This window comes from Macaca mulatta, chromosome 9, assembly GCF_049350105.2.
Source record: "Macaca mulatta isolate MMU2019108-1 chromosome 9, T2T-MMU8v2.0, whole genome shotgun sequence".
NCBI lineage: Eukaryota > Metazoa > Chordata > Mammalia > Primates > Cercopithecidae > Macaca > Macaca mulatta.
The window spans coordinates 144,751,143-144,777,179 of record NC_133414.1 but is presented as its reverse complement, the minus strand read 5'-3'; the positions used below and the strand labels follow the sequence as shown (position 1 = coordinate 144,777,179).

General features: G+C 54.1%; 1 protein-coding gene across 5 annotated transcripts in view; it reads right to left on the bottom strand.

Annotated features, from left to right (window-relative positions):
* The window catches only part of INPP5A (inositol polyphosphate-5-phosphatase A), a 249,651-nt gene that overhangs the window by 120,603 nt on the left and 103,011 nt on the right, over nucleotides 1-26,037 (bottom strand). For all 5 annotated transcript variants that reach the window (XM_028827054.2, XM_077947896.1, XM_077947897.1 and 2 more), the window contains 2 exons: nucleotides 13,877-13,977; nucleotides 9,449-9,536 (listed from right to left, as the gene is read on the bottom strand). In XM_028827054.2, coding sequence (XP_028682887.1) covers nucleotides 9,449-9,536; nucleotides 13,877-13,977 — 189 coding nt within the window. The remainder of the gene's footprint in view (nucleotides 1-9,448; nucleotides 9,537-13,876; nucleotides 13,978-26,037) is intronic.

The window sequence follows — 26,037 nt, the reverse complement described above, 5'->3', positions numbered from 1 at the left end:
CTCTCTGTGCATTTACTTCAGTACGAATTTAAAAGGTAGATCTCACAGGACTCTGCATTTGAAACAACATACTTGTCCCTTCTCCATCTTCCCCCGGCTCTGATTGCCTCACCTCTCTCCCTAAACTCTGTAATGGTCCCCACTGACCGCCTCATCACATTCAGATTTCTTTACCTGACACTCAAAGGACAGTCAAGATTCTAGGCTCTTCTCTCAAAACGAACGGCATCCAGACAGCCTTTGCTCAGACACCAGAGCCACTCCCACCTGTTGCTCACACAGGTGTCTCACTGCACCAGACCACAAACCAACACACCACCTTCTTGTTGGTGCCACCTCCTCGTTGGTGCCACCTCCTCCTGCAGGTCTTGTTTGATGTCACCACCAACAGAAGGAGTCTCTTCTAAGAAGTTTCCTTGAATTTTGTTTTTTAAACACACACACAGACACATGAGTTCTGCAAGGCATACTATGAAAACAGTAGCTCCTGTCTACTTCAGTCTTCTCGTTTCCAGAGGCAATTATTTTCTTTTAATTGTTTTCTTTTGGTATTTATCTCCATACCTCTAAAGCTTATATTGCTACTTCTTGATTTTCCAGTTTTCAACATTGACTTTTTAATTTTTCCATGGTGGAAGAAGAGGATTTAACTACTTTCTACTATCTTTCCCCTTCACTCAATATCACACACACACTCCATCTCTCACCCCCACTCTCTCAATATGATATTTTCACTTAAATCAATAATCAGTATTTACATCATTATAACGTGCTGTGTGTCATGCACTGGTGGACATGGGAACATGCCGTGTGTCACGTGTCGGCGGAGGACAGGAACGTGCCGTGTGTCATGTGTTAGTGGAGGGCAGGAACGAGCCGTGTGTCACCTGTCATCAGTGGAACGCAGGAATGTGTTGTGTCACGTGTCATGTGCCATGTCACAGGGAGTATGCCGCGTGTCACGTGTTGTACGTCACATGTCATGTGTCAGGAGCTGCAGGCTTCATGTCATCAGGTTTCTGGAGCCCAGCTGACAGTGCTGGATCCTGCTGTGCGCGTCTGGCTGTGTGATGAGGCACTGGTCTTCTCCATGCTCCATCTCCCAGGGCAGGCAGCCACGAAGCTGTGCAGACCCGACTCGGGACAGTGCTGGGGAGGAGGCCCCGGTCAGTGCCAGGTAAGGTCACTGCCTGTCAAGTGGGTTGTCCTCCCGATCCGGCCCTCGCTGTGGGCCTGCGTGCAGAGGTCTCCTCCGCAGGGGACGGTGGGTGTGTGCAGAATACCCGTGGACGTGCGGCAGCGGGATCAGGGCAGGCTGAATGGACGGACTGCCCTCCTGTGGGAGCTGCTCGCTGAGAAGGAACACTGCATGACCTGGGCATGGTCATCCTTCAAGCCTCAGCTTAGACAGCAGTGCCTCCAGACCCGAGTCCAGATGCACCCACATGGGCCTCACGGCCAGCACTGCCCACCACTCCCGCCTCACCCAGAGGTGGGGAACCCCTCTGCCCATGGTCCCATGGCCAGATGGACCAGGACCAGCCCCAGAGCTACGGGCTGACGGCAGCTCTCCACCTCTCCAGTTCTGGACCCTTCCAAGGCTGCTTTCGACACGGTGCCTTTCTCAGTGCTGCAGCTCCGGAGAGGACTTCCTGCTTCCTCAGCCCCAGGCCTCAATCCGAACCCCTGTGCATGTGAGTCTGCCCGGCACCTACAGGGGCACAGCCAGGTCTGCCCAGAGGTGTGGAGGACACTGGCGTGGGGAGTGGTGCCTGCAGGGCCGGGGACCCGCCTGGACATCTTCGTCTCCTGGGCTGCTCATCCCCAGGGCCCAGGTCGGCAGCCTCGGTGGCTGGCAGTTTCCATTGTGGACAGCAGCTGACTCCAGGTGATGGCAGGAGGAGTTTCCCAGGCAACCTGTTGAGTACCCACGAGGAAACGCAGATGCTGGCGGCGCCTGTCTTTTCGAGCTGCCCCAGGCCCCGTCCCTTCCACTCTCCTGCCGGGCGCGTGGAGACACGTGGAGCAGCCGGCAGCCTTGGTAGATCTGGCGGTCTTGGAGGTCTTGGTAGATCTGGCGGTCTCGGCGGCCTTGGTAGGTCTGGCGGTCTCGGTGGTCTTGGTGACCACCGAGCTTTCAGAAGCTTTCCTTCTGAAAGCAAAGCTTCTCAAGAGACATACAACCCAGCCTCCCTGGAGCCCAGGGGGCCTAGAGCGTCTGTGCCCAGAGACTGCCCAGCTGCGGGCAGCTTGCAGACGCCTGGGCACCCATGAGCACCCCCGGGGTCAACGGACTCAGCCCTGTGTGTAAACAGATCGACATGTGTCAAGGCTGCACCCCAAGGCACAGCCTGCTGCCAGGAAACACCCCCGTCTCCTTAGAACGCACGGAGTCAGCCATGAAATTAACCTCGTGGCAATTGTTTTCCCACCCATTTGATAGCCCAATGTCAGCTCATCTGTTAGAAGGAAATAAAAAAGTCAAGCCTAAATGTACAAAAAATTATGATGGAAGTCCTAAATAAAGCAAGCTTATTGAGTCAAAAATCAATCAATCAATAAGGGAGTGGATTAGGAGCACCTCATAAGCCCCAAAGAAATAATTTGCCCAAACACTGGGATTTAACAGTGGAGGACCGAATTCCAACACTTTTAGGAAGTAAATAATGAAAAATCAATTCAAAGAAAAAACAGATCAAGAACCCTGGACTCTGACACATTTATTGCTGAATACCATTTCTCGGCTGACCCGAAAACTTCGGAAGGTGTTTATTTACTTTCAACACCTTCCAGAGATCAATATTTTTAATTTGGATCCGAGTTATTATTTTTCACATCACAGCAGCGGGGAGCGGAGTAAAGTGGCTCATATTTTAGTGCTAAAAAGATCGATACGACAGTTTCACCTTCACTGCAGCCCCAGCCGCACATCATCGCGTCCCGCGGGGCTGCAGGTGCTGGGGCCGGGGAGCAGGACATTACCTGCCCGCTGAGCAGACAGCCCGTGATTTAGCGGAGCATGAAGGGCCCGGTGCCCTCAGAAAACCAATCTCGCCCCCTCTCACTTCATCAGGTCTGTCTCACCCCCAGGCAGGTGAGAAGGCGGCGAGCTCCAGGGCAGGGCTGGAGCCCTAAGGCAGATGAGCTTCCTCATCATAAACGCGTTTGCCTTTCCTTCCCCTTCCCTGGATCAAAGAACATCCGTAAACTCCATCAATTTTCCATAAATTCCCCCTAAAGTCTTATTTAGGAGAACAAGAGAGGAAGGGGGAGCTCACGGAAGAGGAGGAGGGAAAGCAGAAGGGTCTCTCCCAGGAAGCAGCGGGCCTCCTGTTCCTGGGCCACCGCAGGGTACTGGGGCCCCCGCCCCAAGAGCACCAGGGCCGCTGCCTGGGGGCCATGCCAAGAGCCTGCCTCTTACAGACTCCAGAGCTGGGGGTGGGGGCTGTGAGCTGCCGTGCACAGCACTTGCAAAGGGCATCTGTGCCACTCTCCACAGACCCCAGTCACGGGGGAGGCAGGCCCTGCTCTGCAGGAGGCCTGGGCCCCGGGAAAAGCCTAGAAGCCACCAAGGCATGAGCAGAGTCCACCATGGTGATGCTTGCAGGTCACTCATGGTGCCAGCAGAGACCTGCCCTCCAAGGTGCAAAGGCAGCGCTAGGGGGTGAGAGAGGGGTGAGCCCCTGGTTGGTGACCAGCGGCCAGGTGCTCCAACCTCAAGCCATTTCAAAGGCGTGGATTCTCCAAACTTCTTCCGGGTGGGTGGATGAAGAGGGGAGTGGGGCTTTCCTTCTCGCACCCTGACCCCACTGTACCTTCCCTCTAGGAGCCAGGGCTTTCAGTCCGGTCGGGGCAGTCCTGGGCGTGGGCCCCAGCCGTGCTCATAGCTCCCGGCAGGAAAGCTTACTGCAGCAGCTGAGGCTTTGAGAGGCCACAGTCACTGCTGGGAGGTGAAGAACCTGCTGCAGGTGCCCACGCCAGGCCCTCCCGGCAACACCAGTCTGCGTGGGACCCATGCCCAGCCAGCTGCAAGGCTTCAATGGGACTAGAGCCCAGGACACAGGCTGGGACCTACACTCAGGCACCCACAGCCCCACGCAGCCTCTCCGGGAGGGGCGGGTGACACGCGAGCCAGTGCCTTGGATGGTAAATCACTAAGCAGAGCTGGGAGGACAGGATGGCCTTGGCTCCTACCAGGTCCCACGCAAGCCTCAAGTCACTAAAATAAATAAGACCCCCATTCATCCTCTGGGCTTCCCAGGTAGGCCAAATCAGCAGCAAAGCCCAGTGACCGGCCCCCCACCCCTCCCGCCGCAGGGCTCCCTCCTGTGGTGAAACCAGACACCGGTGAGGTTAAACGAAAATGAACTTGCAACCTCTTCCTCACGGAACCCTCTTGGAAGCAGAGTTCAGGGAAGCCGCTGCCCTGCATTCTCTGGCCGACGTCGGCTCTCCAGGCACTGAGTGATGTGTTCTCGGGGCTCCCCGTGTGCCCAGCGGACCAAATACAGGATTTCCGTGCTGTTGGAGCTTTGGATCAATAGACACGTGGCAGCCCTGGAAAGCCTCGCCCAGGCACTTCTTGTGTCGAGGCCCGTGTGGGAGGGTGCGCCGCGGTGGCTAAGAAATTTCTCTGGGTACCAACGCTGTGCCGAGACCTCCGCGGGGGGCTTCCCCCAGGCCTTGTCTGCAGTGCTGTGGGCAGACACGTTCCCAGGGGTAGGGACACCAGGCCGAACCCAGAAGCAGGGGCTCTGACGAATGCGCTTCAGGGATGAGGCACGTGGACCGCCTGGCACTCAGGTGTCTTCCAGCCTGGCTCTCGCCACTTTTCCATACTCCATGTGGGCGCAGAGCCCAGGGATCAGCCTGGGCACCTCCTCAGGCCCTCTGCCCTGAGCCAGGTCCACCTCGCCTGGTGGGGTCGGTGCAGGCCATCCCAGCCTCAGCCTCCCAAAGTGCTGGGATTACCGGCATCGGCCACTGTGCCCGGCCTAATATCGTCATTTTTTAAGCATAAAAGTTGCCTTCTGATCATCGCTGGCAGGAAACTCTCAGGCGCTGCGTGGGCGCCATCTCCTGGTGGCAATGGGCACCGCAGGTCGCTCGAAGCCCCTCAGCCGCGTCCCCCACCCAACAGGCTCACGCGCCAGGCGCAGCTTCAGGTTCAACTGCCTTCTGGGAACCGGCCACTATTTTCTGATCCCTATTAATACCCATGACAGCATTTATGTACAAGATAAATTCATTTCAATTTCCTTTTTCAATTAATGGCCTATTATTTGAACCAGACTCAGCTAAAAAAATTGCTCCAATACCATCAATCTTGTAAAAATTAAATTTTCCTCCCTCTGACAGCCGGAGGGCACCTGGCTGGGGCAGGAGGGTGATTGGCTGGCTGGCCGCTGCTGTCCAGCTCTGCCCAGGACCCCGGGGAAGTCGGGACCTGCCACCCAGACACCCCAAGGGCCCCCAGCAAAGACCAGGCCACTGAGGCGGCCAGTGGTGGCCCCGGGGGCAGCGTTCCGGGACCCACCGGCCCAGTCTCAGTGACAAGACAGGGATGACAGGCCCACCTGGTGCCAGCTTGGCGTGAGCTCCCGACTGGGTGTCTGAGGCATCCCGGACCCTCCCCACTGCCAGGCAAGGCTGCCCTCTACCATCCACCTGGCCTAAAGCCTCACTCAGGGCCGTGGCTGTGGGAGAGACCAGGGCTGTGCCCAGAAACGGAAGCTGGGGCTGGAGCCCACTGAGCTGAAGGGTGGCGGCACAGGCATGGCTCCTGCCAGGCCCCAGTTCCCCAAGAGCAGGCCTGAGACCCACTCCCACTCCCAAGCCTTATCCTGTCCCATTTTCTAGAAACCCCCGTCGTGAGGGTAACCGGAGGAACAGCCTCGGGGCCTCACACCCGGCACGGCTGCCTCTGGGGGGCCTGTTCGGCCGCCCTGGCACCCTGCACCCTGGAGTCAGACATCTCAGAGACCCAACCGGGGAGCGTGTGCACGCCGGCTGCACCACTGTCGGTCACTCTGAGGCACCAAGTGCGCAGCGGCTTCTTGTGGGGGGGGCCCAGCCCAGCCCCTGTGCTTCCTCCCCCGAGAGGCACCTTTCCTTTCACAGGTGGGGCCGTGCTCCCCTCGCTAAAGGCTGCTGCAGGATCTGCAGTGGGTGCAGACTATTTTGGCATCTCACAGATTTTGAAGGTTCTAGCTTTTCACATAATTTAAAGTATTTTCTCATTTCTTTGGTGACATTCTGTTTGACTTGGGGTTACTAATTAATAAGTTAATTTCCAAACATTTGAGACTTTTCCGTAAATCTTTTTTATTTACTTCTAATTTAATTCTTTTTGGTGAGAGAACGTGTTTAGACCATTTCTGTCTCATAGAGGCAGGGGCAAGTTCTTTCGAGAACCAGACTTGTGCCCTGGCGACTGTTCTGCTGGAACCACCCAGGGCCAGGGAGGACCCCTGGAAAGAAGGGAGAACAACCCCAGAGCTCATACGGGGCTGGCATGGCCTGTGCCCAGCAGCCAGGTGCAGATGCCCAGTTACGCACACCAGGCAGTCTCGGGTGGACCTGAGCCCTCAAGCACAGGCCACTCCGGACCCACCTGGAAAACCCTGAAAGGCAGGTGTGGACGGCAAGGCAGGTGTGGACAGCAGTCACGGCCCTCGGGGGCCTAAAGGTTTTGCTGAGGCTTTCGTCCTGCTGTGGAAAGATGTTTTTGGTGGAAACAGAACCACAGCATGACGCTGACCCTCCATCCAGCCCATGTGTGCCTCGTTCTCAGGTATCCCAGCCAGGCTCGGACAGACCGAGAGGCCTGCTCTGGCCAGGGCCCAGCACGCGGGTGCCTTCTGTCTGTGGCTGCGTCCACCGCTGCTCTGGCTGGAGAGCCTCAGACACCAAGGGCGCAGGTGCTGGGCACTGCTCCTCCGCCCACCTGCACGCCAGTCAGCAAGAGGGGACTGTGGGGTCCTCCTGCGGTGCAGAGCCTGTCTGTCTCCATCCGCCCTGTCGGTTTCGTGTCTAAGTGAGCTCTGATATTAGGGGCACACATTCACAACCGCTATGTCCTCTCGAAAAGTTGACCCCTTATCATCATGAAATGACCCCTCTCCGCCCTGACAACACCCTCGCTCTGAGGTCACTGTGATATGGAGACAGCCACTCCTACTTTCTTCTAACGACTGCTGCAAGGTACATCTTCTTCCGTCCCTTCACTTTTAAAGTACCTGTGTCTTTTTATTTAAAGGAAGCTGGAAAGAGCTGAGCGACGGTCCACCTGAGGAAGAGGTGGCTGGTGACTGGCACAGATGAGGCTCCCACGGCAGGGCGGCACACAGAGGTAGGGAGCAGAGCCCTACTCTTCTGAGGATGACGGGTGGCAAAGGGCCTTCATGTAATTTGCTTTCAGCAATCTGACCTTGGCACGCATCGGTATGTTTATCTGGCTTGAAGCTTGTTGCAGTATTTGGATCTTTCTGTAAGTTTCATGGAATGGTGAAGAAATCTGAGCCATGACATCTGTAAGCATTGCCCTGTCTGCCTCCTCTTCCCACTCCTCCTGGGGATGCAGTCACACGTGTTAGGACACCTGGTATTTCACCGTGATTTCTATCCACTTTTCAGTCCTTCTCTGTTTCACTGTGATTTTTGTGGCTGTCTTCAAGTTCAGTCACCTTCTCTTTTCTTCTGCAATGTCTAATCTGCTGCTCACCCAGTGGTATTTTTCTTTTCCATCTGAATAAGCCCCCACTTGGGAAACACAGGATGCTGGGTCATGGCAGAGGAGAGTGAGAGGGTCAAGGAAGCTGCCGTTTTATGGAAAGGATGGCAGAGCTGAGAGGAAGAAGCTGGTCGGGAGGAGGGACCAAGGTGGGAGAGGAAGGAAGGCTGACAGGAGGAGCGACATCCTGAGCACAGGGATGAGGCCTTGGCTCTGGTGTGAGTGGGCCCTGCGGCCCCCACGTGCCCCACGGAACATGAGGAGAGGCCACTTGTGTGTGGGCAGCTGCTTGATAGCAGGAGGGGCGGAGACCGAACAGGGGATTCCTGGGATTGTACAGACTCGACTACGGCTGGGGACCACGCAGGGCAGCTGTGTGACCATCTCAGGGACAAGGACATTGATTAACTGGCAGTAGATGCCCAAACGAGTGAGATGGCCCTTGAACCCAAAGAGTAATGAGAGTCCCACCCGCAGGGCAGGGGAACACTGGAGAGCGAGACCCTCAGCACTGCTGCCTACAGGGGCGCCCGCCAGGGAGAGGGCAGGTTAACAAGGGTCTGTCATGCAACAGTGGGATGATGGCTGGTAGGCACTGATGCTGGGACAGGCCAGAGATGGGGGAGAAGGACGCAGGGCCTCCCCAGAGATGGATCCAGGCCAGGGGGACCCAGGGCCTCCCCAGAGACAGGGGAGATGGATCCAGGCCAGGGGGACCCAGGGCCTCCCCAGAGACGGGGAAGATGGACTCAGGCCAGGGGGACCCAGGGCCTCCCCAGAGACAGGGGACATGGACCCAGGCCAGGGGACCCAGGGCCTCCCCAGAGACAGAGGACATGGACCCAGGCCAGGGGACCCAGGGCCTCCCCAGAGACAGGGGACATGGACCCAGGCCAGAGGGCCCAGGGCGTAAAGACGGGATTTAAGATGTGGGTCTTTGAACCAACAGCAAGTTATTCACGACCTGCAGAGCATCCCCTCCTCCGAGGGGCTTCCTGTCCCTTCCCAGACACCTGGTGCCTGTGTCTCTGTGGCTGCCACGTCCACCAGGACCACGCTCTCATGTGTCCACCTGACAGAGGACCGCAGAGGAGGGACCAGAGGAGGGACCGGTCTTTCGCAGCCCTGTGGAAGGCTCTGTCCCACCCCTCTGTGGTCATCCCGAGGAACAGCCTCTCTCTGAGGCAGGATGCCCCAGCATGGGAGCAGGGCTGGCGGTGGTGGCTCTCGGAGCAGATTCTGGCTGCCGTCCAACCTCTCACGTCCCACTCCCCCTGTGCTCACCCCGAGGAACAGCCTCTCTCCGAGGCAGGATGCCCCAGCATGGGAGCAGGGCTGGCGATGGTGGCTCTCGGAGCGGATCCCGGCTGCCGTCCAACCTCTCATCTACACGCCCGGAGCCTCGGACTCCCTCTTTTTCACACACACTGAGGCCCTGGGCCTCTCCCCAGCTGTCACTCCCCAACTCCTGCTTGGGCTTGGTCTGGAGCCCCAAGACCCTGTGCGTGCTGGGCCACCTTCCCTGTCAGGCCAGCCACGGGCTCAGACCACCGAGCAGACCACCAAGCAGGCTGTGGGAGCGCCAGGGAGGGCGGCGGGAGTGAGGCTTCAGGCGGGGAGCACCCCAACCCCCTCTCCATTTACACAGGCAAAAGGGCCGGCTTCCGCCAAGGCCAGCCTGTTTGACCCCTGTGCCGGGCAGCGGAAGCGACTCACCGTGAAGTGCTCCTGGGATTTGTAGTTTTCGTCCAGGTAGACTCGAGCCCTGTTATATTCTTTCATCGCATCACTCGACAATAGTTCTCTGGAAGGAAGAAAGTAAGTTCCTGAGGAAAAGCCACACAGACGCCTTGTACCTCATGAGATGCCCACAAGGTGTAAAGAGGGGCCACAGCACATGGGCACATCACCGTGAGACCGTCCACCCATGACAGGCAGAGGGCAGAGAATGGAGCTCCCGCAGGCTCTGGTCTCCACGCTGCCTGTGAGATGCCGGGGTCTGAGGCCTCCCAGGGCTGGAGACATCGAGAAAACACCCAAGGTCTCATGCCAGGGAAGCACAACTCCAAGCTCTGGGGGGTCTCCTGATAGCTCACGCTTGGTCTTAAGAGAGAAATTGGACCCCCAATAGCCACCAGCACACACAGGTTGGGGCACATGCACCCCAGGGCCAAGGCGGTTCTGTCCCCCTCTGCTCCTCCCAGAAGTGGCAGTGAGGATGGTGGTTGAGTTGCCACGGCCTTGCAACCACACAGGAGGGAAAGGACCTCTGGACACGCCATTGTCCCTGACCGTTCATCCTACTGGTCACATTTTATCATCAGGAAAGCCTTAAGGAGACAAGCTCGCCACCATCTCCGCAAAGCATGGCTGCAGAGGAGGCCACTGCACACCCCTGGAGCCCGTGAACGGGAGGACGAGGCCCCACCTGTCCGGCCCCTCCACGGAGACAGTACATCATCCCCCACCCACGCTTGCTTATTCAAGACAGTGGGGAGACAGGAGACCAGCACCCCGTGATCCAGCCAGTCCACGTGTCAGGAAGAAGGGGGCTCCACGTTGAAGAAAATAAAACCGCACCAGTAGAGAAGGGCAAGGCAAAGAACGCCTTGACAGACTCCCACTGATCCCCAGGCGGCTTAACTGTTGGCAAACACAACCGTCAACATGCTTTAAAGGAAGAAAACAGGGCTCAAACACTAAACAATGTAACATTCGCAATGTCTGGCATTGTATGGAAAATAACTTGATATGAGAAGCAGCAACACCATGTGAATGTGTCCCGTCATCCTATGAAGAAGCAGTCAACAGAAACAGACCCGGAAGAGGCAAAAATGGAGTGAGCTGATAGGAAGAAGCAGTCAACAGAAACAGACCCAGAAAAGACAAAAATGACGAAATGAGCTGAAAGCAGCTGGGAACAGCCATTACAACTGTGACCAGGGAGCAAAAGGAACGCATAGACACAGGGAAAAGCAAGGACAGGGAAAGCACACGTGAGGCTTCTGGAAAGAGCTGACAAACACAACATCAGAAATGAAAGAACTGACTGCATGGACCGAAGAGAAGATCAAAACCTGCAACAGAAAAGAGCCCGGCAACTTAAAACTACAGCAACAGAAGCGATCCAAACCGAAACACAGGGAAAATGAGCTGGAAACAATCAGGAGCGCTCTGGGGCCCTGTGGGGCAGAACCAGGCAATCTAACACAGGTAGCTGGAGCCTGAGAACGAAAGAGAAGGGAAGGAAAAGAAAAACAGCATTTAAAGAAATAATGGACAAACTTTCCCCAAATTTGATTAAAACGATAAACCCACAGACTGCAAAAGCTCAAACAGCCCCAAGCAAGATAAACATAAAGCACATCAAAGTAAAGTACAAGATAATCAGGTTGCTGCAAACCAGCTATAAAGACAAAACCTAGCAGTGGAGGAAAGGGCACATTATATACAAGAAAATTAAGAGAGAACAATGACGAGATTCTCACCAGCAACAATGCAATACAGAAGACAATGGGGCGATATCATTAAAGTAGTGAGAGGAAAAAAAAATTGACAAGCTAGAATTCTATTTACAACAAAACAGCTTTCAAAAATGAGGACAAAGACCTTTTTCAGATAAACAAAAGCTGAGAAAATTCATGAGCAGCTGACTTGTGCTAAAATAAATGTTAAAGAACGTTCTTCAGGCAGAGGGAGAAGGATGCCAGATAAAAACCAGAATCCACACAAAAGGGCGGAGGGCACTGAAACCAGCCAGGGAACTGGTCCAAATCAATGGCGTTTCTCTCACGTCTTAACCTTTTAAAAAGAAAATTGTTTAGAGCAAAAATCACAATGCTGTACATCAGGCATAAAGTGCGGAGGAAGGAAACACACACGGCACGGCGGGGCACGAGGCCGTGGGGCCACACTCTGCAGTGAGGCCGTCACACCGAACACGGCGACATTATTCCCGTCCGGCTCATGGCATCCCCGCCTGCTGCGAGGGCAGCGTCCTCCGTGCTCAGGGTCCCTCCTCACTTTCTCTCCTCGGGAAGGTGCCCCGCTTCCCAACAGCGGCTGCCTTCCTTTTCCTGCCGACTCACTGAGTTCTTCATATATGGAGACGCTGGTTTTTGTCAGGAAGGTGCACCGCGGATCTCTTTTCCCAAAATGGCTTAATTCTGACCTCATTTTGGTGCCTTTTCATAAGCAAATGCTTAGTTCAAACACGGCCACATTTTTCAACCTTCTACTCTGTAGGCTGCACTTCCTGTACATTTTAAAAGAAATCTCTCATCTCAAAACTGTAAAGATTTTCTCCTACATTTTAGACTGAAATGTTTAATGTTGCCTTTTACATTTATGTAATTAATACAACTGAAATTCGTCTTACATAGGGTGAGTGAGAAGAGGCTGCTTATGACATAAAGCAGGGATCCAATTTCATTTTTCCCAACACAGGACACCAACGATCCCGTGCCCCTGCCCATGTCCCCACCTGTCCTCCTCCAGGTGCAGCCGTGAGGGACTGGGCGGGGCCTCGACTCCACTCTCTGCTCTCTGGGCTGCGCACCTGCCTTGACCTGCTCTCCTTTCCGGGCCTGTGCCATGCCACCTGCCCCACCGCTTCTTCGGAATGATCCCTGGGGTCAAGCTGGGTGAGAATCCACTTTGTTTTCTTTCAGGATTCTTTTAGCTATTCTTGACCCTTTGCTCTTATATGGCAATTTTAGTATTAGTCTGTTGAGTGTTAGGAAAAATGCCACTAAGATTTTGATTAAAACTGCCTTAAACTGGCCAGGCATGGTGGCTCACACCTGTAATCCCAGTACTTTGGGAGGCTGAGGCAGGCAGATCACAAGGTCAGGAGATTGAGGCCATCCTGGCTAACATGGTGAAACTCCATCTCTATCAAAAACAAAAAAACAAAAAAATTAGCCGTGTGTGGTGGCGGGCAGCTGTAGTCCCAGCTAAGGCAGGAGAATGGTGTGAACCCGTGAGGCAGAGCTTGTAGTGAGCCGAGATCACGCCACTGCACTCCAGCCTGGGTGACAGAACGAGACTCCGTATTTAAAAAAAGAAAAGAAAAGAAAAGAAAACTGCCTTAAATTATAGATTATTTTGGGAAGTTGTGGCAGTTTTTTTTTTAGCAGCTGAAACCATCACTTTGTTCTGCTCAAGGACCCTGTGCTGGGAGTTCAAGACAGAGGGCTTATGTCACTGCACGACAGCCGGCACCTGGACAGCGAGGACGCAGCGGCTGGGATTGCCTGAAGCCTCGCTCACACTCACACTGGCACCAGGCCGGGAGGGCTCAACAGCTCTGCCCACAGATTCCGACTCCACGTGGCTATGTCGACCCACAGAGTGTGGCAGCAGTGAAGCTTTGCGATGTTGGGGGCTGGTCCCAGAAGCCCTCATGCTGCGAAGAAGCCAGGGCTTGCCCAGGGTCTGGAGGTGGAGACGAGCCCCCCAACACGGGAATGTGACAAGGCCACACTGTAGGGGACACGGAGGACAGGCTGCATGGCTGCGCCCTCAGGAAAATACAGCAGCCACTATTAGCAACAGCCAAGAGGAGGCCCCATGTCTGAACACGAGCCTGCCTGCCCCTACCTACTCCTGTCCACTCCTGGATGCCCCAGGTCCGGGCGCCCCCTCCTCCCTGACAGGACCCAGTTGGGCCGGCCCTGTTGGAAGTTTCAGGGCGTGCACTTTGGGACCACATGCGGGGCACCTTCCTCCTAAACGATGGAGATTTCGCCTCCAAGAAAGATGGACGCTCCCAGCCGACCTCCCTGAGACAGACTCCGCAGTGGGATGTGAATCCCGGCCACCGCAGGCCCAGCCACAGACACACACACACGGGGACGGCTCTGCTCGGTACTTGGGGCTCACGTGCCCTGGCCCGAGAGCACAGACCCTCGCCGTGTGGAGGCAGCGGGCTGTCACTCCGTGGCCTTCCGTCGCCGCCCCAAGGAGGCTCGCAGTCACATGTCTGGGCCACTCCTCTCTTTGGAAAACTGAGACTCAGCCAAGATGACCCCCAGGTGAGTCCTGAATGGTGAGGCTGGGGATCATAGTACCATCAAAAGACCCCGCCGGCACCCCCCATCCCCGGAGAAGTGGACACACACCAGCACCTGCCCCGAGACTTACTTGACGAACTTGTCCACGTGGGACATGGAGGCCTCGTAGTTCTTCCCTCCAAACTCCTGACAGTGCAAGGCCATGAAGTGCGGCTTGTGTGTGTGCACGACCTGGAGGGAGAGAATCACACCGTCAGGGTGGTCGGAGCTGCCCACAGAGCCACACGCCACACAGGGCACCGCCTCCTCCACCGCTCCCACGGCCTGGGAGCCACCAGGGTCTGGCAGAGACGGGGCCCCATGTCTGCGACCATGGGTTCTTCTGGACAGATTCTAGGAGTCACCTCGCCTTTGTGCTTCTAGTTATTTACATTTCCAGTTCTTTTCAATTTCCCATCACTATAAATTCCATACAGAGGAGTCCAGTTTTCTCAGAGCCCTCTTCAATCATCTGAAGGCCTTTTTTCCAGTTAAAACAAGTTACACGTTTACCGCAGAGCATCTGGGAGCCTCAAGATCAACTGGTCACAATCTCACCAGGAAGTCTGCCATTAGCAACACCCAGGCACAACCCCAGCAAGGGCGCACACGTGTGCATGTGTGTGCGGGAGCACGTACCAGCATGTGTGTGCCTGGGCATGTGTGCGTACACGTGTGCCTGTGTATGCGTGTGTGTTCATGTGTATAGGAGGCAGGCACTCCGCCGCCTGTTCACAGCCTGGGAGGACGCCGACACACAGCAGCAACTCGCAGAAGGTCACTTCCACTAAGTGGCAGAGCCGGGAACTGAGCCTGGCGTCACGGCCACCGGTCCCCTGCCCCACCCGCACCACCAAGGCTCCCAGATCCCCGACATGTCTCTGAGGTCCCCAGCAAGGATTCTGACTCCCGTAATCACCACTGCGGCGTGCTGAATTTGTCCCAAACTTTCACAGCTAAAGAGCACGGCCGCAAACATCCTTAATATCCTTGTCAGTGCGGCCTCCTGTGTGACCTGGCGGCTTCCAAGAGGCTCCGAGAGGACACGCGGGCAGAGAATTCGGAGAGCGGCCTCAGTACCGACACGGCCCCCCCTCCTTGCAGGTCCCCGTCTACTTCCCACTGCCAGTCCAGCCACTGCTCCGCACCGCACACCTCGCCACTCACGGAAGTCCTGACAGCCGCAGGCCAGGACACGAACCGCCTCACCCGGCAGGAAACCCTGGGCGGGACACACGCGACGCAGCCGGGGAGCCACACGTCACTTGAGCAGGATGAGGCATGAGGCGCTGATGGACCCCGCTCTCCTGGAACACAGGACGCACAGCGCTTCCAAGAAGCAGGCCCCCCACAGGGTTCTCTGTCCGGTGCTGCGGTGGTGGTGCCCTGACAGCCACCGAGGGCCCAGCAGGACGGACTTCCTTGGAGGAGGGGAAAGGTGGGGAGAGAAGGGGCCGGTGCTGCCTGTGCTGGGCTTGGGAGCCTGGAGGTGCCATGACAACACAACACTCACTGTGAGAAGGGCGGAGCTGCGGGCACGGCCCACTCCCAAGAGCATGGAGCCACAGGCACGGCCCACTCCCAAGAGCCACGGGCACGGCCCGCCTCCCAAGAGCCCAGTGGCCATGGTCCAGGCACAGCTGAGCAGGTGGACAGCCAGCAAGGGAAGACGGGCCCAGGCTGGGGAGACAGAAACGGCTCTGACCAGGCCCCATGGACAGGCCCCGTCTGTGCTGCAGGTGGCAGCGGCAGCAGGAGACAAGGGCGGCCATGCCTGAGTATGCAGCAGCCTCTGCATGGACGCATCGAGCGGGATCCTCCCTCATGGACATGGGCATGGGCTACCCGGGCACTCAGGAGGCCAGACAGCCCACTGCCTTCAGGCCCAGGCAGTGCAATTCTCCCTAACGGCCGGCCGAACGTGGTTCCCCAGGGGCCAGCTGTCCCTTTAGGCTGTGCTCACAACAACAGAAGTTCTGAAAACAGACAACCCTTGGTGCCAGTGGCCTGAGTGATTCTGGTGGTCTGACTGTTTCCAGGCTTTCTTGATGCACAACTCTGGTTTTGTTGTGGTGTCCGGGCGGGGGAAGTGGGTGGGCTTGAGATCCGCCACGCCTCCCCGGCAAAGAAGAGGCCTCACTGTGCCCACACGCCCTAGGACACCATGGGGCGATCAGCTGTGGGGTCACCAAGCTCCGGAGCCTCCACGACCCCCGCGAGCGGGAGGCAACATCAGCTCTCTCCTCACAGGGCGCCGGGACCCAAGGTGATGGATACCGTGGGCACAGTGGCGCAGGGCTGGGCACAGGAACCGACGCTGGCTTTTACTTCTACGCCAGAGCTCCTGGCCTTGGTCACAGCACCTCGAACACACCGGCAGGATTAGTAACTTACAGCATCCTCAGACCTGGGCCAGGCTGATGCTTTCATGCCCTTTGACTTCCTCTCATCCCCCATCCCTTCACCATTCCTGCTAGGTCTCAGAATCCAAACACTAAGCTGCCCGTCCTAAGACAACATATTTATTACACTTATATTTTATTTAATTTTAATTTTATTTCATTTAATTTCATCTGAGACAGCGTCTCACTCTGTTGCCCAGGCTGGAGTACAGTGGTGTGATCACAACTCACGGCAGCCTCCAACTCCCAGGCTCGAGCAATCTCCCACCTCAGCCTCCCAAAGTGCTGGGACTATAGGTGAGTCACTGCATCTGGCCTCAAAATCCTTCAGGCCCATGACATTTCTCACTGGACTGCCTCGACTCCCGTACCACCCAGAGAAAGAGAGTGGCAGCAGTACAATATTCAGTGATAACTTGGACGTGTTTAGGTTTATTTTGTGCCTTTCTTATTCTTAATAGTTGAATTCCTTCTATATACTAGCAGAGCTAACTTATTAAGCCATATCTCTATGGGGGGGACCCTATATTCAATATATCTTAATGGTAAACCCAATGATCTTGCTAATTAATACTGTTTGAAACTAAATTTTAACAAGTCACTAAGTTTAAATAAACAACTGAAGAAAATGACTCCTCTCTCCATGACATTCATTTAAAGTCAACATCTCCCACAGGGCGACCCGCCAAGGCCTGCTTTGTACTGGACTGAACGTGAGCCACATCGACGACACACACTCTCAGTCTCCCCGGGCTGGCAAGATTCCAGGCACGGGACAGAAAAGCAGGATGACGAAGAGTTATGACATGTAAAATTACCACTGAGCTTCATCGGCAGGTCTTTATCCCCACGTGCGGCCGCCCCTCCACACGGAAAGTTGGGTCAGAAGTCGTACATATATATTTTCATGCAGTTCTTGACAAAGGGTCCCGCTAATTTAAACCAGAACAGCTTGGTTTCTCTCTAAAGCAAGTGTACGTTACACGGATGTGCTCCTAAGCAAAGCCCCAGCCAACAAAGGCCAGGTCTTGCAAACAGAGGGGACCCCTGCTCCCGGCATGATGGGGGAAGAAAGGGGGCTGCGACGCACACAGCTCTGCAGGCAAATGCCACTACAAGAAAAGATGTGTCCTCAAATTCCAATGACCTCACGGATAACTAGATTTTACAGCATTTCCTGGGCTGTCACTGGCAGGAGTGAGGCGGTGGAGAAACTGCAGCTATGCTGGCGTAGCTGCCACATCAGGGCCCTGGAACACCAGATGCACAGTGAGACACAGCCCTGATGCGAGAGGACGGCCGGTGAGCCACGTGGAGAAGAACCAAGGGCACCAGGGTTTCTCAGACGGCGTCCCCAGCCCGCCGGACACCGCATGGAGCAAGCGCTGCACGCGGGGGCTCTGCTGCTGCCCCTCTGCTGGAAACGCCTCCACCCACTCCCCACGCCCCGGGCCTCCCCCGCAGGCGGGGTCCAGGCTGGCCCCCGGACCGCAGGCGGGCTCCAGGCTGCCCCCCGGACCGCAGGCGGGCTCCAGGCTGCCCCCTGGACCGCAGGCGGGCTCCAGGTTGTCCCCGGACCGCAGGCGGGCTCCAGGCTGCCCCCCGGACCGCAGGCGGGCTCCAGGCTGCCCCCCGGACCGCAGGCGGGCTCCAGTTGTCCCCGGACCGCAGGCGGGCTCCAGGCTGGCCCCCGGACCGCAGGCGGGCTCCAGGCTGCCCCCCGGACCGCAGGTGGGCTCCAGGTTGTCCCCGGACCGCAGGCGGGCTCCAGGCTGTCCCCAGAAGGCCACCCCTTCCCGCTGGACTCCCCGATGGCTTAGTGAACCTCCTTTTCCTCTGTGGTCACAGGCTGCTCTCCACATCCCCTCCCACTGGACTGTGAGCCCTGAACCCTGACACACCAGCGCTGGTCCATGTTGGGGAGCCCTGCTTGTGTGCCCAACACCCTGACTGTGCACGGGGGTGATGACGCCCAGTAAGAGCGTGCTTCAGAAACACAAAATGATGCATCAGGAGAAGCCCAGGGTCTCCACACATCTACAACAGGTTACACGGACGGCACATCGCAAACAGACGAAAGGCCACACTTCTTTGAAAACCAAGTTATCAAAATGATAAGATCTTTTCCATGAAAACGTTCGGAAGAAAACAATGAACGACTATAGAAAAGAGCAGGGCACTGAATGGCGGAAATAATGCTGTTGTTCCTCCACACCCACGAATCAAACCACCTCCACGCGCAGTTTACAACACGGGGCCGTGCAAAGCTGTCCTGGAACAGACTGCGGGTGAGTTAACACCCAGTCCCAGAGGCTTCTGCTGAAAGACTGGGCTCAGAAAACCGCCCTCTGGCACGGGGTCATCTCACTCCACAAAGGCACAGGTGAACTGTCTGTGGAATTCATGAAGGAGAAGGAAGGCATCCTGGTTAGATCTATCCGGATAGCTGAACTAGTTACCTGTATGGAGAACTGTAACTTCACATATTATAAACTCCGTCTAGGACACAGAATTATGGTCTAGAATGGATCAGAACAACAGAACAGTTTATATCCATGAGTCCGTAACGAGCCTGAGAGCCTCCAGGCATGGGTCATCTTGAAATCAGGGTGTTATTTTGAATCAGGACATTGTTTGGAAAACTGGCAAATAAGGGGAACGAAGCAAGGCATCATCCTGCCTTTCTTGGACAATCGGTGTCTCTGGAAAACCACAGGGGACACGGTCCCTCTTTACAGAAACACTCCTAGCAAAAAATGAAAAAGAAATGGTAGAATTAGAATACAGCCATTTTAAAATCCTTAACGATGCAGTGAATTGAGGCAGTGACGACCCGCGGCTGCTAATACCACCAAGAGACACAGACAGAGGGGTGAGCAGAGCACACGCCTCCCGATGGAAGCTGCAACGCCACGGCAAAGCATCCCGGCGGAAAAACTGAACCATGTCGGATCTAGACAGAGGCTGATTCCAGGAAATGGGAGATAGCACGCTGAGCACGGCCACAGGACGCCTCCAGCCACAGGACCATGGACACGGCGTGGGGGACACTGGACGCCTTCCACAGATAAGCGCAGGCAAAGAGAGGCAAAGAGAGGAAACCACCGAGAGAAAGGAAGGTGTACACAGACATGCATCAACTAAAAGGCACTGCAAGGGCATCTCAGCAGGGGCTCCGGTTTTGCCATGGGAGTGTGAGGCCCTCAGAGGCCATTGTTCCCGCTGAGGACAACCATACACTAAAAACAAAACAAGCACCCGAGGATGCTGAGAGGTAAAGCGAGGCAGACAGGCAGCACTGGGAGTCAGAGCCTGGAGAAGCGACGCACAGGGAGCGTCTCTCATTCTTCCCTCTTCGGACTTTGCCCAAGCCTGGGCCACACATACGGGAGCAGCAGAATGTGGACCCCACAAATCCAGAGGAAACCCCACCCTCTCTCTGGCTAGAAGAGCAACGAAAAGAAGCCCAGGCTAGCCGGACGGTGTGGGGACAACCCTGGAGGGAAGAGCTAGGAAAAGGCAACCCTAAGTCTGTGTATGAACCTGCTCGAGTCTCCAATAACCCCAAACACATGCGTGTGCGACAACCTACGCAGGCAAGCAGAGGCTGTGAGTGGTGAGGTGGGCTCTGACCAGCACCCAGCGTGAGACTGAACTTACGGTCTGTACCTCATCAGGGTGAATGCATGCTGAGAAGAACTGTAAGAAAAGCCAGTGTCTACACAACGCAGCATCCACAATGACTAGGACACAACCCTGAGTTATCAGAATCTGAAAACGTGGCCCGCGTTTCATAGAAAGAAAAACAAACAGATGCCACCACCAAGACGACACCAATGCCAGAAACAGCAGAGGAAGGCTTCCAAGCAACAACTACAACGTGCTCCATGAGGTCAAAGTAAATACTCTTGAAATAAATGAAAAGAAAGGAAATTTCAACAGAAACTATAAAGTAGAAACAAACGGAAATTTCAAAAACTAAAAACATTTATACAACATCTGAAACAAACGACCAGAAGAACTCAATGGTAAAATGAAGACAACAGAGGACAGCCAGCAAACCTGACGATGAGTCAAGAGAAATTACTGAAATCAAAGAGCAGAAAGCACAAAGGTTCAGCAAAAGCCAGCAGAGCCTCTGGTGGGAAAACGGCATCACATCTACTCTATGCGCAGTCACAGCGACAGAAGGAGAGGGGAAACAGAGGAGCGTGAGAAAAACTCTGAGAATAAACAACGGCCAAAATTCCCCTAAATTTGCTGACAGACGTACATTTACAGATTCTAGAACCTCAGTGAGTGTCTAACAAGATAAATTCAAACAACAAATCACAAGATAAATTCAAAGAAATTCCTATCTAGGCACATCTGTGCCACATTTTATCAAAATCAAATTGAGGAAAACAAAAATATATTAATAGAAAAAGCTTCTGAAACCAACTGGAGAGAAGTCACAGAACACACATGCAGGAAGGAGTCAACAATTCAAATTACCGTGGATTTCTTATCAGGAAACCTGGAGGCCAAAAGACAGGGGAACAAGGCCTTTAAAGTCCTGAAGGAAAAAACAACAAGTCAACCCAGAAGTCAGTATCTGTTGAAAATATCCTTCAGGAACGAAGGCAAAGGGAAACATTTTCACACAAAAGAAAACTAAGTGAATGTTCCACTAGTAGGTCTGCTGGAAACTGACGGCCAGGCAGGGCTGGAGGGGAATGATCTGGGGGCAGCCTGGATCTCCAAGAACAAAGGAAAGGCAGAAAAAATGGGAAGTATCTGGGTAAATATAAAAGATTATATTTTTTCTTCGTGGGTTCCTTAAAATATATAGAATGAACCTCCAGGGTAGCTGAAGACGGCCTACTCCCAAAAATTTGCTCCTCAATTTTCTATGTAGGCATATTTATATGTATACATTTTAATATGTGATATATAATGAATGTAATATATAAACTATGTTTTTATATATATACACGTGTATATATGTGTGTGTGTGTGTACATATATATATTACTTATATAGAGAGAAAAACCCAAATTGCAGCCTCAGCGTGGCTTGAAGAAAAGGTGGAAGCTGCCGGGCTCAGTGGCTCACGCCTGTAATCCCAGCACTTTGGGAGGCCGAGGCGGGTGGATCACCTGAGGTCAGAAGTTCAAGACCAGCCTGGCCAATATGGTGAAACCCCGTCTCTACTAAAAATACAAAAATTAGCCAGGCGTGGTTGCGTACACCTGTGATCCCAGCTACTTGGGAGGCTAAGGCAGGGGAATCGCATGAACCCAGGAGGCGGAGGCTGCAGTGTGCCGAGATTGTGCCACTGCACTCCAGCTTGGGAGACAGAGCAACATTCTGTCTCAAAAAATAAATAAATAAAATAGAATAAAATGAGGAAAAATCCAGACTCCAGAAGGTGATCTCTCGGGCTCCAGGGCTGCCCCCGCTGGGGTGCAAGGCTTTGTGGAGCACAAAGGCACAGCAAGAAACATCACAAGAGAGGGAAGGGAGACACCAGGGAAGAGACACACAGATTCACACAGCTAGCAAGCCCGGAGGTGAAGATTCGGGAAGAGCATCCCAGCACGTCCCAGCACAACCCAGCGCGGTCGGAACACGAGCGAGACGTGGAGGCCGCTGCGAGTGCAAGTGGGAGCCCGGAGGTGAAGATTCGGGAAGAGCGTCCCAGCACGTCCCAGCACATCCCAGCGCGGTCGGAACACGAGCGAGACGTGGAGGCCGCTGCGAGTGCAAGTGGGAGCCCGGAGGTGAAGATTCGGGAAGAGCGTCCCAGCACGTCCCAGCACATCCCAGCGCGGTCGGAACACGAGCGAGACGTGGAGGCCGCTGTGAGTGAAAGTGGGAGCCCAGCCTAGCAGGACAGCCATGATTTCAAGGGCACTACTGACACACCACCGACGAAGAAGAGAAAAAGATTTTGGAAAAGAGGGAGAAGAGGCAGCCCTGAGTCACCAGGCGGCAAAGAAGAAAGGAAGAAAAGGCAGGAAAGGAGGGACTTGAAAGAGAAAGAGCGCCAGCAAATCAGAGAACGAAGGACTCCCAGACCCCAATCGCTGCCCAAACTTCCAAAGCCAGCGAATGCACTTGGACTTTGCAATACCTACAGAAGAGGGCGCTATTAAACCAGGAATCCTGCAAAGCCCCTACTCCCACTAAAGATGAGCAAAAGGAAGAAGTCCCTACAAAACGGCTGCAAAAAAAAGACAAAAAATTTGACACACGCAAAGTGAGGGAAATGTGCCTGACCCGAGGAAAACAACCGTGAAGCAGAACAGAACGTGAGCCTACATTGCAGATAAAATCAAAGCTACTCAAGCAGTTGAGAATATGAAAAACCACCTGACATCAGAGATGCGAAACTAAAATACAGAATGGACCACAGGGAGAAAGAGACAGAGAGCACCCATCAACCTCGGGGGCGACAGAGGCAGAGCACAGAACGGCCATGACAGAGAAGGACAGCCACGGCAGGTGCCAGGACAGTCACTGGAAGGAACAGAGAAGGACAGCCACGGCAGGTGCCAGGAGTCACTGGAAGGAACAGAGAAGGACAGCCACGGCAGATGCCAGGACAGTCACTGGAAGGAACAGAGAAGGACAGCCACGGCAGGTGCCAGGACAGTCACTGGAAGGAACAGAGAAGGACAGCCACGGCAGGTGCCAGGACAGTCACTGGAAGGAACAGAGAAGGACAGCCACGGCAGGTGCCAGGACAGTCACTGGAAGGAACAGAGAAGGACAGCCACGGCAGGTGCCAGGAGTCACTGGAAAGAACAGAGAAGGACAGCCACGGCAGGTGCCAGGACAGTCACTGGAAGGAACAGAGAAGGACAGCCACGGCAGGTGCCAGGACAGTCACTGGAAGGAACAGAGAAGGACAGCCACGGCAGGTGCCAGGACAGTCACTGGAAGGAACAGAGAAGGACAGCCACGGCAGGTGCCAGGACAGTCACTGGAAGGAACAGAGAAGGACAGCCACGGCAGGTGCCAGGAGTCACTGGAAAGAACAGAGAAGGACAGCCACGGCAGGTGCCAGGACAGTCACTGGAAGGAACAGAGAAGGACAGCCACGGCAGGTGCCAGGACAGTCACTGGAAGGAACAGAGAAGGACAGCCACGGCAGGTGCCAGGACAGTCACTGGAAGGAAAACCCAACATGGGCATCAAAGTCAGAAAAATCCACTGAGAGAGCAAAATTGTGCAGAGAAAACTGTGTGAGAGAAAGAGGTGACCATGGGAGACAGGCAGAGAAGGAGGAACATTTGTAGGATCAGGGACCCAAAGAAGGATACCCAAAACACAGAACAGAGCTAACATTTAAAGCTATAACCCAGGAAGACTTTTCAAAACAGAAAAAGACCCGCACTTACACACTGAAAGGCTCACTGAATACTTCAGAAAATTAACCCAAAGCAATCAACTCCAAGATTTCAAAGACAAAGATAAGATCCTCATGGCCTCCAGGTAAAAAAGATCAATTAAACAATAGGTGGCTCATGCCTGTAATCCCAGCACTTTGGGAGGCCGAGGGGTGGGGGAGGAATCAATCACAAGGTCAGGAGATCAAGACCATCCTGGCCAACATGGTAAAACCCCGTCTCTACTAAAAATGCAAAAATTAGCTGGGCCTGGTGGCGCGCGCTCTAGTCCCAGCTACTTGGGAGGCTGAGGCAGGAGAATCGCTTGAACCTGGGAGGAGGAAGTTACAGGGAGCTGAGATCGTGCCACTGCACTCCAACCTGGTGACAGAGCAAGGCTCCATCTCAAAAAGAAAAAAGAAAAAAGAAAAAAACCAATAAAGTGTAAAGAATCAGACCAGCACCAGTCTCTTCAAACCCAATATATGCACTAAGGCAACAACAGAATGAGCGTCCCTAAACATCTCAGTGAAATGAGGCCTAAACCAAGGGATATTTATCCAGCAAAGCATCCTTCAAATTCCAAAACTATAGAAAACAGTTTTCAACATACACAACTTTGGGAAATTCTGTCCCCATCAGCCCCTTCTGAGGAATCCAGGAAGGCAGGGCTGGTTCTTTTCCGTAAATACCCAGACGGACACAGGAGCTCTGTGGTCCCTGCTCTGCAGTGCGAGGGCAGCACCGAGGCGCAGGAGCGGCCACAAACTCCATTTCCACAGGCAGGCAACAGGCTGGCTCGGGCTGCAAGCCAGGGTGGGGGGAGTCCAGTTTGCTGACGCTGAGTTACTTTTTTAATTTGTATAAATGTAAGGGGTGCAGTGCAGTTTTGTGATGTAGCTGTTTTGCACAGCGCTAAAGGAAGGGCTTTCAGTGTAACCACCACTCGAATCATGTGCACTGTAGCCTTAGGTGATTCTCATCCCTCACTGCCATTTAGAAGTGAGACCATGTGGACTGACTTTCTGAGTTGTTTCACTGAAGATAATGGCCTCCACTTCTATCCATGTTGCTGCAAAAGACATGACTTCATTCTTTTTTATGGCGAACTATTCCATTGTATATGTGTGTGTAGTATAGAAAATACACGTTTTGTTTATCCGATAAACCATTTTTTAAAAATAATATTTCCAACTGGGATTTTCAATGTATACAGATGGAATACATGCCAGACAGAAACCTATGTGATTTCAAGATTTCTACATTGCACACGAAGTAGTACAACATTAACTAGCAACCACTTGAATATGCCTTTTTTTTTTGAGCTAGGATTTCGCTCTGTCACGCAGGCTGAAGTGCTGTGGTGTGATCAGATCACTGCAGTCTCCACCTCCCAGGCTGAAGTTATCTTCCTGGCTTAGCCTCCAGCCTCCTGAGTGCAGGCACAACAGGTGGACACCACCACATGCAGCTAAGTTTTTTTTTTTAATCTTCGAGAGACAGGGATCTTGCTGTGTTGCTCAGGCTGGTCTTAAACTCCTGGCCTCAAGCAATCCTCCCACTTCACCCTCCCAAATAGCTTTAAAAATATCTTTAAAAAGGGCCAGGCACGGTGGCTCACACCTGTAATCCCAGCACTTTGGGAGGCCGAGGCAGGCGGATCACGAGGTCAAGAGATCAAGACCATCCTGGCTAATACGGTGAAACCCCGTCTCTACTAAAAATACAAAAAATTAGCCGGGCATGGTGGCGGGCGCCTGTAGTGCCAGCTACTCGGGAGGCTGAGGCAGGAGAACAGCGTGAACCCGGGAGGCGGAGCTTGTAATGAGCGGAGATGGCGCCACTGCACTCCAGCCTGGGCGACAGAGCGAGACTCCGTCTCAAAAAAAAAAAAATTTACAAAGGCAGACAGCCAATAAAGAAATAAAAATGGAACGCCAAAAAAAAAATTAAATAATTCAAAAGACAGCAGGAATGGGGGAAAAAGGGTACAAAAACCAGTGTACAAACAGAAAAATAAAAAACAGCAGACCCAGATTCAACCACATCAACAGTTATAAAAGGGTTAACGGCCTAGACTGGTACTGTGCTATCTAGATGCCACGAGTCAAATGTGGCTATTTAAAAGAAAAAGAAATAAATGTTTAAAAGCTGAGTTCTCCGACACCACGAATCACATTTCAAATGTGAAATCAAAAGCCACAGGTGGCCAGATGCTGCCATCGTGAATACCACAGACTGGAACTCTCTATCATCAGGAAGTCCCGTGAGCCGAGGCTATTCTGGACATTCCAGTTGCAAGGCTGGTAGCTACAGGGTGGATAAAAAACAAGACTGAAGGACACACTGCCTGTAAGAGACACACTTTCAGCATAAAGACACAAACAGACAGAAAAGCACAAACCACGCCGGCCGAGAGCCTGGGCGGCCGCAGTGAACCAGGCAGGGGTGCCGGCCGAGAGCCTGGGCGGCCGCAG